Raw genomic sequence first — 11020 nt, forward strand, 5'->3', positions numbered from 1 at the left:
TTGTAATAACTGGACCACAATGGCCATCTCTACTCAAACATTTCTTGTTTTATCCCTGGGTGTAATCATCTCACCAAGCAGTAAGTCTGTAGTTGTATTTGCATTATACTAGTAAGTTTATCGTAGCGTATTAAGATGATGGAAATGGATGATAGATTATGTGAGCTGTTCAAATGGTTAATATATAAACTTGTTTATATTCAATTTTACCAATTATCAAAATTTATCTTTAACTGATTGATTATGCTAATTAATGCATAAAATCACAATTTTGCCGTAAATATTATAATATAGTTCGAATACTGGGAAACTGTGGCTCGGACACTTTAGGATTCTCATGACAATGGCATTAACCCATATTAAAAAATGGAAGTATAAAAATATATTTTTTTTTACCAATTTTGTATATGTTTTATATGTATATGGCCCCCTATTGATATTAGCATATTGCTGAAAGACAATCCTGGTAAAGTATAGTATTTTATTTTCGTATGAACAAAGAAAACAAAAATATTGTGGTATTAAAGTACATGTAAATAAACTAGACGGAAAACCCTCATTACCATTACGGACAAAATGCTTGTATTTATTGTTTGTTGAAATTGGTCGCCTTCACATTGCTCGTCGCAAAATAAGTATTGAAAGCTGATTTATGCGATAGTATTTTATTATTCTACGTCTGACATAATTTTGTTTGCCTTTCTGCTTATCAGCAGATGTTTTCATGGAATGTCTAACAAGTCAAAAATCTCACCAGAAAAGATTACGGACAGCGGCATGAGCAATACATATTGAGACAAAAAATGTGGAGCTTTATACATTCGAATTGACATCAAAACCATTCATGTAGTTCATAATAGATATGTGTAGCGAAAATAGATATAATATAACCTGACAATATTTTAAACTAGGTATCCAAATGACCGCAAGTGGTATTTGGTTGCGAACTTAAAAGTCGCTGTCGTATAGGGTGGCTCATTTACCTCATATATCATAAACGTAAAATGTTCAATCCTTGTAAAGCATTATGTTGCACATGATTCGGTTCTACTCTTATGCCTACGTTATAATGAACGATTCTGAAGTGAAAAAAGTATCCAAGTAGCCGTAAATGCCATTCGTTTGTAAACTTAACAGTTGCTATCGAATGGTGGCTAATGCATATACATCATAAACGACCCCCACTAAAATGTTCTACCCTTGTAAAGCATTATGTTTTGAGCTTGTCAAACATGATATGGTTCTACGTTAGGTCTACATGTCCGTTATTTCGATTTTTAACTGAACGATTCTATCTTAGCCAGGTTCAACATTAAAATGAAAATGGAAAAAAATCCAAATAGCTCTAAATGTCATTCGTTTGTTAACTTAAGGGTGGCTGATTTTTCATTAACAATACCACTACAATGTTTAATCCTTGTAAACCATTATGTTTTGAGTAGTAATACGTTGAGCGCGGTTTGGTTCTACGTTAGGTCTATATGTTATCACAAAAAATAACTGAAATATTGTATTCTAGTGAGGTACATCATTGAAATGAAAAGTAAAAATGCATTCATTATCAAAAAAAAATATTCGGTGTATTCATTACTTCTATCGCCAGATCCACCGAATGTGATCGTTTTTATTGATGACACGGGGATCCGCTACTGCTTCAATAACCTTTCAGTGACTGTTATAGCTGGAGATCAATACAACATCACATGTGAAGCATATGGAGCGATGCCTCCTGCAATACTGGAATGGTGTATACCTGATGATGTGGCTGTTGTTCACCAGGATCAGTCTAATGTTATTCAAGACGGATCTTACATCTCCCAGAAAGCCATGACAATCACACCCTCCAGGAAAGACCACGGAAAGATTCTTAGCTGCATCACGTCACACCCAGAACTACATAATGAACGTTTATGCTCACTTCATCTCAATGTTCATGGTATGTATTTTCACCATGTGGTATTGCTCAGGGGATATCAGTAAGTTAATGGGTATATCATCTGTATAATATTTCAACGTGAAAATAATGGTAAAGCACAGTGGCGGAACAGGTGGGGGGAGCAGCTTGCCCCCCCCCCCCCCCCCGGCGGATTTCACCGGGGAAAAAACGGGAAAAAGGAAAAGGGAGGGAGAAAGAAAGAAAGAAAATGGTAGGGGAAGAAAAGGGGAAAAGAAAAGGAGGAAAAGGAAGGGGAAAAGTGAAAAGAAAACAAAGTTTTTTTTAAGAAAAAGGAACGAAAGATCATTTGAGAAAGAACATATTATTCCGAAATAGGCCTATTTAATACAATAGTATGATGGAAAATAAATGAAAAGATGACAAAATGGCAAACAATAGCGGGAAATGAAGGTAGAATGGAATTAGTCAAACGCTAAATAGGAAAACAAAGAAAAAGGACAAGAAAAAAAATAACATGACCGGGCTGCCGAGGATAGAAAATAAAGAGCGGGAAAAAAGTGGACTGCATACAACACTGTGCTATAAGCTTTCTAAATTTTATGCAAATAAGCTACTAGTACCGGGGCTTTGCCCCAGACCCCACGCAGTAGGGGCTCTTTATCTATTTCATCTTGGTTCCACACCCAAGAGGAAATAAAATAAATTATAGGAGACAACGTATAATGAAATGAATGGAAACAATGAAATGTGTTATTTGCTGAATATAATGGAAAAATCTATCATATAAATAGAATTTAATTTCAATAGCCGTTTTTTTTCCAGCTCGCTGGTGACTCTTTACAAATTTTCCCACATTGCTATGTTTTGCCCCCTCAAAATATTTGGTTCAACTGAGTTGAATAAATGTGTTGTGTAAAAGCTTTATTCTGTATATACCCGCGTTTTGATTAAAAATAGCGGCAATCTGCGAGGTTTAAATGCCTTTGATATCAAGTTCCAGTGATAACAAGTTCCCGGGGCCCCAGCCTGACCCCAACCGCATATTAAAAGGGTTGGGTCATATGGTCTCCAAAAGACCTACAACCAAGAAAAAAAGCAAAGGAAAAGTGTAGGATAGGATTTTATTTACTGAATATAATGTAAAAAATATCGCAAAGTTAGATTCTCATGAAAAGATGATTCTTTCGCTCGCTTCGCTCGCTCGGGACTTATATTAAGCAGTTTTTTTTAGCACATACGCCATAATGCGCCTCTCGTTTTTTACTCTTCACGCTACTGCCGCAATGAATCCTGTTCACATTGGCATACAGACCACTAAAAAGGAATGGAAAGAGAGAAGAGTGAAATGTATTATTCTTTGGATATCATGTCAAAATCTATCACAAAATTGGATTTTTGTATTATATGTCTGGCCATCTCAAAATGGTCGCCTCATTAGGCCTACACCATTACGCCTCTTCTTGGCATGATATGACAGGGAAATTTTTGGCTCTTGCGCCCCCCCCCCCCTGGTCACCGACCCCTGTTACGCCACTGGTAAAGCATTATGATAGTGTCCAATGAAAAGGAATTTTAAGGTAATGATTTGGCATTCTCTAAGTGCACTAATTTACATATTCCTTCCTGTGTTGTAGTTCTCCCTAGAAGTGTGCTGCTCTTTCAAACTGGAGGTAACCAGTCCCATTCAACCGTCTTATACGTTCATGAAAATTCACCGACTTCAATCACATGTAAAACTATTGGATCATTCCCAGCAACTGAACTGTCATTTTGGTTAATTGGCGGTGGTGACGATACTCAAATTTACGCAAACCTTTCAACGACTCGCAGTGTTTTAGACGGAACTTTGTTTGACACTGAAATTACCATAACCATATACCCAGAAGAAAAGAATCAAGGAAGGCATATTGTTTGCTACTCGTCTATAGATGGTGTCTTTCTTAAGCCAAGCGCAGCTAGACTGGTTGTTATGGGTGAGTTTTTATTTCTTAAGCGCTGTATCAACAGAAGTTTTCTATCTGTAAAACGTTTATGATAAATAATAATGCTCACTCGGATTAGAAGGAACCATCAATTTTTACAACAAAATAGAAAAAAATATAACTAGCTTGCGGCTGTATTCTTTATAATTTTCAGAGTTGTAGTGAATCTACATCGTCGTCATTATTGGTGATCGTGGTGATTTGACGTCATCTAAGAATACAAAGGTGCGCAAATTACACTGGGCGGGTTATACTTTGACTCCATATCTAATATCTAGCTTTCAATTTCACTATGATAATCGTCTGCTTTATGTTTCTTTGAAGGACCACCAGACGAGGTCGCAATAGCTCTCCCAGAAGACGGTATCTTTGAAGGAGAAGAGACCAATGTAACCTGCAGAGCATTTAATGGGAACCCGGCCCCCCGCATTCACTGGTACCTAGGATCAACCAATGTGACGTCTAACTCATCCCTGCGGATAACTAAAACCAAAGATGATATCTATGATGCTGAGAGTACACTTTTCTTCACTCCCAAGAGATCCGATCATGGAAAGTGTCTTATGTGTGTGGCTGTTCCACCTGGAGTACCATTTCCTCGTTTTGTGAATGGCAGTTCGGTCCTGAACATATCGTGTAAGTGCAATGTCAGATTAAGAAAGGTAAAGACTACGGCATGATGAATATGCTGTGGAAATCCGTTAGATTATTATTTAAATTAAAAAATACGAATTTCATTGTTCAAAATAGAAAACAAAAACCTGAAAATTCATTATGCCCAATTGAGCGTGGGCCCGGCAGCCACTGCCAACTGAGCCAACAAGTTGGTATGCTCCTTTTCTAAATAATAATGGATGAACAATATGGGACAAGTGCTTTCCCAAGTAACCTTTATAAAAAGAAATAAATTCTCTACCACCAATCTTGACCAATTTTGTCAACATGTCTCATATATCACGTTTATTTCATTTCTAATTTTCTTGTATACTTTTTTTTCATTCTAGATCACCCCATTGTGTCTATTGCTCTTCGACGTCTTACAACGAAAGACACAAGCGGGACTGCTGGATTCGTGTTGATATGTACAGCAGATGCAAATCCCCTCGTCATTGCCTTCGAATGGCTCTGCAACAAAACTCTGATTTTAAACGTCACCGGTCGCTCCTCGCTCACCGATACCTCACCAGAACGCGAAACCCTGAGCTCCTCAAATCTGGCAATTCCAAACCCACTTCCTGAATATCCATGTATTTACCGCTGCACTGCTAAATCAAGATACGGTGAGGGAAGTGTGGTCTTCAACACCTCCACTCCCAGTAAGTTTAAATGTGCTTCGCGTGCGTATGTATGTGAAAATGAATCGGGCCTACTTCAAACACTAATATCAATGGCGCAAATGTTCACAGCTGATATGATATGCTCCGTGTAACCTAAGATAACAATCGGCAATATGTCACCATTTTTACATTTTAAAGGATCGGAAACATAAAGAACTAAACAAAATAGCTACAATAACAAAAGGAATACCTTACAGGTTTTGAAGTAATGATAATGTTTTTCGTTTTTCCTCTGCATATTCAAAGCTACACCAGATTCACCTTCTCCCCTCGTAATTCATCAAAACCAGGCGACATCTTTAGCTCTCGTCGTTGCCTGGCAAAAAGGGTTCATCTTCGGGCTGCTTTTCACATATAATTTCAATTAAGGTATCTTCACGATCATTGTAACTATCACACAAACGTTGATTATGATTGGCTGCTGAGCCTTGTTGCTAATTAAGACAAACTTTCCATGTTTTTTCATGAAAACGGTGTCCTGGTTAAAAGATAACAAACTCTATTGACAATATTGTTTAAAGCTTCAGTCTAACCTAGATTGCGATGTTCACTTGAATCAAAGGAGAAAAACAAAATGCAAAGCATAACGCTGAAAATTTCATCAAAATGGGATGTAAAATAAGAAAGTTAGGACATTTCAAGGTTTTGCCTTTTCCACTACGTAGATTTTATTTTTTATTACTGTCCCCTTTGTGATTATAAATTGTTAAAGAAATATATATGTACAGATTGATTACAATCTTGCTTTTGGAATAATCAATTTAAATTAATTTTTATATGAATTAGGATTCAATTATATTAATGGTTTTATGTTTTCACGATTTTCACGTACTAAATATAATGAGGAAGAGATAAAATATCATCGTAAAACCAAAAATGAAGGCATTGTTTTTCATTTCATTTATTCCACCTCCATGTGTAAGCCAATTAAACATTATTTATATTTCCAATTTGTAAAAGTAGAGAAAGTACCACCATGGGCCCCAGAAATATGTTTAGATTAAAACAAATAACGTATAATGATAAATTATGCATTGGGCAGAAAAAACAATGGCTTGTAAAGTATAAACACAATATTTCTTTTTACATTAAATGAAAATGAAACAATCAAACAAGCAGCTACAAAAAAAATATTAATTTTCAAATGACATGGACGTACGTCTTTAGGGAAACCATTTATGTTTATATGTTTATCTTTTATTTCTTGTTTAAATCGGGTAGTAGTTGAGCATGTGAAAAGGAAAGGTATTTTGTCCAGAACACTTCCCATTTTTTCTGAATATACTTTCATCTTTGTTATTACTAAACATCTTACCTTTCTGCTCTAAAGAAATTACATATGTATAGGTGATTATGGTGACATATATCATATTAGTTCCGTTAATACCCCGGACCGCGATATTTTCCGAATCTTTGCAGGATTGTCCAATTTTATATGGGCGATTTAAAAAGGTGAAAGACATTCTGTCCAGAATAATGTTACATTTTCTCTGAATATAGTTTGTTCATGTTTATTATTAAAAGAACTTACCTTCCTGCCACATTTTCTTTATATTATACTGCCATCTTCAAGTGTATATTGTCTGTGATGGCCTATTATTGATTAATAATTTCGTTGGGCACCTGTATTACCGATAATCATAATCCCATCTTGGTCCATTCTAATCTTAGCTCTAACCAGGGACTACATATTTTTTTTGAAAAATGAAAGACGTTTTGGGACACCATTCTTTCTTTCAACTTGTGCAAATTTTACTCGTACGCTTCGCTATTTCACATGTCTTACTCCGGCAGGATCCACACCAGCATGCACTCCATTCTTGTTGATCTAGTATGCTAAATACCTCGGTCACATTTGTTCTAAGGCGAGTCGAAAACAGTCATTTTAACAGTTTTTGTACCAGCTAAATATAGGAGGTTTGAATAAAACGGCTGTTTTCGACTCGCTGTATGGCCGCCGTAGAGCAAATGTGACCGAGGTATTACCATTTCCTGTACGTTGATTTATTTTTGGTGCATATTTAAATATGCAAACTATACAGAATGCAACTATACGATTAAGAAGTGAAGTACAAAGTTGGAAGGAAAAGTAGGCCAAAGAGGCTTTCGTATTACTAACTTTACGTCGGTAAATTATGTTTACCTTAGACACTGGGAATCTAATTTGCAATAATTTGACACACACACACACATTGCAGATTACTTCAGATATTTGATAGGAAGAAGAAATCAACGGCAATATAATCGTATTGTTCAAGTCAAACGTGAAGGTTAAAAAAAGAAAAGGTATAGAAAGGTTTTTGAAAAATTCAAAGGAAGAAATGAAGTTGGATGAAAAAAAAGGAACCATCAGAATTAAGTTGACAAAATTGAATAATGTAAGTAAAACAAGAAAATTGAAAGAAATAATTAAGTCCCCCCCCCCCCCGGTGAACTGGTTTGAAGGGGTGGGGTCACCATGCATAAAATCATGGTACTTGTGGAGGCCTCAGCCCCAGACCCCCTTCGGTTCTGTGGCTCCTGGATGGTAATCAAGAACACTAGGTCACAGAGCACTCTAGATCACAGGGGAAATTTATATAAGAGAATAAAGACGGATCCCAGGTAAAAAGATATCATGTCGGAGTCACTTAAATGTGTTAATTTTCATTCTAATTCACGCGATATATTTCATCGGTCATTCAAATTTTAGAATGGGATTAATAGAAGACGCTATATTTCCTTTATAAACACTCAACTCTATTCATGGTCAAGACTACCTCAACTTTGATCATTTCAATATTTATTTTTAAGTGCTTTTGATTTCGTTCGAAGGTAAAGATTTTTGTAATGGTCTTAAAAAGTAACGAAAGTACTTTTTGTTCTGAATTTCGGGCAATGAAATTCAAGAATTGTGCATTTAAGCTACAATTACCGATATGACAGCTTGAGCATCCAATTTATTTTTTAAAGTTCAAATTAATGATATTTTATTCGTTTGTTTTGAACGGCATCTGTATTATGTGTGAATATATAAGTTTCTAGAATTTAAATGTTTAAACAAATACAGTGGCGTACCTAGGATTTTCCACAGGGGGGGGGGGCAAAATCGCCTAAAAAAGAGTCCTCAACAGGATATAAAGGACATTTCACAGCAATAACAAATTGACAAGCAAAAAAGAAAAAAAAAAAGGTCTTCAACTTCTCGTCAGAGGGGGGGGGGCAGGGATAGGTCCTTTGCATGGATTGTGACTCGTCAGGGGGGGAGTCTGCCCCCCCCCGTAGGTACGCTAGTGAACATAGTAAGAGGGCTACATTAAACATAGGCCTATGTTAAGCTCAAATTTGAATTTCAACGCTGCCCTTAGTTTTCAGCCTTTTTTCCACAAAAAATCGTTTGCATTTTATGTATTTATTGTTATTTTTTTGTCACAGTAGCGTTTCAATGTATTACTTCAGATGCCATCATTTGTGGACCCAGGTATGATTTATATTGCATCTTTTGCATGGGTTTTTGCATTTCCTTTACAAAGATGTTAAGGACATTCCATATTTTTCCTTTTCACCCGACAAGTTGACTGTGTGGGCTCAGTGTGATGAAAAAAAGAATCTTACCCTCGCCTGAACACTTACTTTCAGAAATTCAATATCTTAATGGTATGTTCTTCAAAATAAAACAACATGCTTGTGCTAAATGGCTAAAGCTTAATTGTTCTATTAGAGAAATGAAATCTAAATTTAATTGAATTTTGTCATATACTGAAACCCCAAACGAAAAATTATCAAAAAAATGTGAAAGCGTAACTTTTGAAAATATATACCCCACTGGACTACGCACACCGATACAAGGACATAACGATATATAGGTCAGTGACTAGAGATCGCTCGTTTAATAGTTTGCCTAAGACGCCGATATCGTGGACATAGAGGGCGCTCATGCAGAAACATCTTATCGGAGAGCCAACGGGGGGTAAGAAAAGATAAAAGCGCACGCTTCCGTTTTCGCTGCAAAAGGGCACGCTGACGTCTTGAATGGCAAGAGCACTGACCCGTAGGAAAGAAAAATGGACAATGGCACGCTGAGCGGGTTAGCCGTAGAATATAAAGGTAAGGACGCACGCACACCTTTGACAAGCCGCCTATACTCGTACGCTTCGCTAGCTCACATGTCCTTTTGCATTGTCAGTCGAACCGCGATTCATATGACAACAAAAACATGACAACCATCAAAGTGATAGCCAACTGTCATCACCAAAAGTGATAGATGGTAGTTTTAAGTATCCTCGTTTACATAGCCATTTGGAAAATCAAGAATTCATTTTTGGCCATCGGTTCCATCTACTGAGTCCAAGAATTTAAGAATCAATCTACAGGCGACCTGATTGGCTGGTTACGACGAAGCCCGTGTTGCTCTCGACCTTTGTAAGAAAGTAAAAGTATTTTATGAAGATTTAAACATCCCATTGCACTTGGTGATTACAGAACAATAAAAACAATTCTGTACACCAATACGATATTCCCATCGACAAAGAAGAAGTGACAATCGTGTAAAAAAATACAAACATGAAAGTACTGGCATGGATCAGGGGGCAGAGGGTGCAGGCGCACCCCCTTGAACTTGAAACCCCTAAATGGGCAGATTTTTTTGTATATTTACTGATGCACTGCTTGGATTATTGATTGATAAATCAAAGTTGCAAATTGTAAAATTTGTTTATGTAGTTAAGCATGTACAATGTGTTTATATATTAATTAGGTTTGGGTGCTCCGCATTTCCATGTCGCAATGTAAAAATAAAGACATTTTGATAAAAGTTGAATTGCATAAGGCTATACCAGTACATATTATTTGACACATTCGAAAAAATGGTCTTACGATAAATTCATGGGCAACACCATCTCTCACCTGTTAATTTCTTCATACAGATCCCTCTACGTCAGTCATACATTCCTAATAATCTTTATATTCGCTCACTCATGTCTTAATTCATTTAGTAAACTCTAATGTACTTTATGTGTATTTATTTCATATCAATACACTATGTAAAAAGGGTCTTAAGCTATTATATTATGAAACTTGTAATAAGGGTTTGTAATATCGTAACAACCAACGAACAGCATTAAGATCAAAAAGCAAAAAATTGCTTTGCTAACAGCAGGGTTGACACTACAATGATCAGCTTTTGTCAGTATCAGAACAATGTTAATCTAAAAAGTATTCCTGAGCAGACAAACACATTTGAGTTGTGATTTTATGCATTTTCTCCATTCAATATAGCTGATGTAATTATGGTAGTTTCAAAGGCGTTTAGCTTAGGTTTAGGACTACAAAAACAAAACAAAGGCATAAAATTTCACTAATCAAAACGTTCAAATTTACTGACACTATAAGAACATACTAGATGAGCAAAGTTTATTAATGATTTTTTTTTGTCTCTTTCTCTCTGTATACTCACCTTCTAAGTTCCCGTTGTAATGCAAATATATGATTTTTTTTTTCATTTACACTAAAAGGAGACACAAGTGAGTAATCTTCATAACCATTCTTCAACACACTCATGACTGTGATTTCTTTAAATTGTAAATCAATATGATATGGGGGATAATAATAGCAGGACTCGATGGGAGAACAGTGTTCAGAACTGAAGTGGCTACCCTGGGTAACTTTATTATTGTTACTCTTATTATTGACATTTTTATAACAACATGCTATAGCATGAAAAACACATACTTTTAAAACAGAAAAAAACTTTATAAAATGACATCCTAATTTTCAAACAATTTCCTGAACGAAGCATGTTTACCTGAATGACCTGCATTTAACTG

General features: G+C 36.0%; 1 protein-coding gene across 1 annotated transcript; it reads left to right on the forward strand.

Annotated features, from left to right (window-relative positions):
- Nucleotides 1-1588: 1588 nt before the first annotated feature.
- LOC121419611 (synaptogenesis protein syg-2-like) lies at nucleotides 1589-4958 on the forward strand. The gene is made up of 4 exons (XM_041614068.1): nucleotides 1589-1936; nucleotides 3532-3870; nucleotides 4204-4541; nucleotides 4884-4958. The coding sequence occupies exons 1-4, from the start codon at nucleotides 1723-1725 to the stop codon at nucleotides 4956-4958; spliced, it is 966 nt and encodes a 321-aa protein (XP_041470002.1). The 5' UTR covers nucleotides 1589-1722.
- Nucleotides 4959-11020: the final 6062 nt, after the last annotated feature.

The sequence above is a fragment of the Lytechinus variegatus genome, chromosome 8 (assembly GCF_018143015.1).
Source record: "Lytechinus variegatus isolate NC3 chromosome 8, Lvar_3.0, whole genome shotgun sequence".
In the NCBI taxonomy this organism is placed as follows: domain Eukaryota; kingdom Metazoa; phylum Echinodermata; class Echinoidea; order Temnopleuroida; family Toxopneustidae; genus Lytechinus; species Lytechinus variegatus.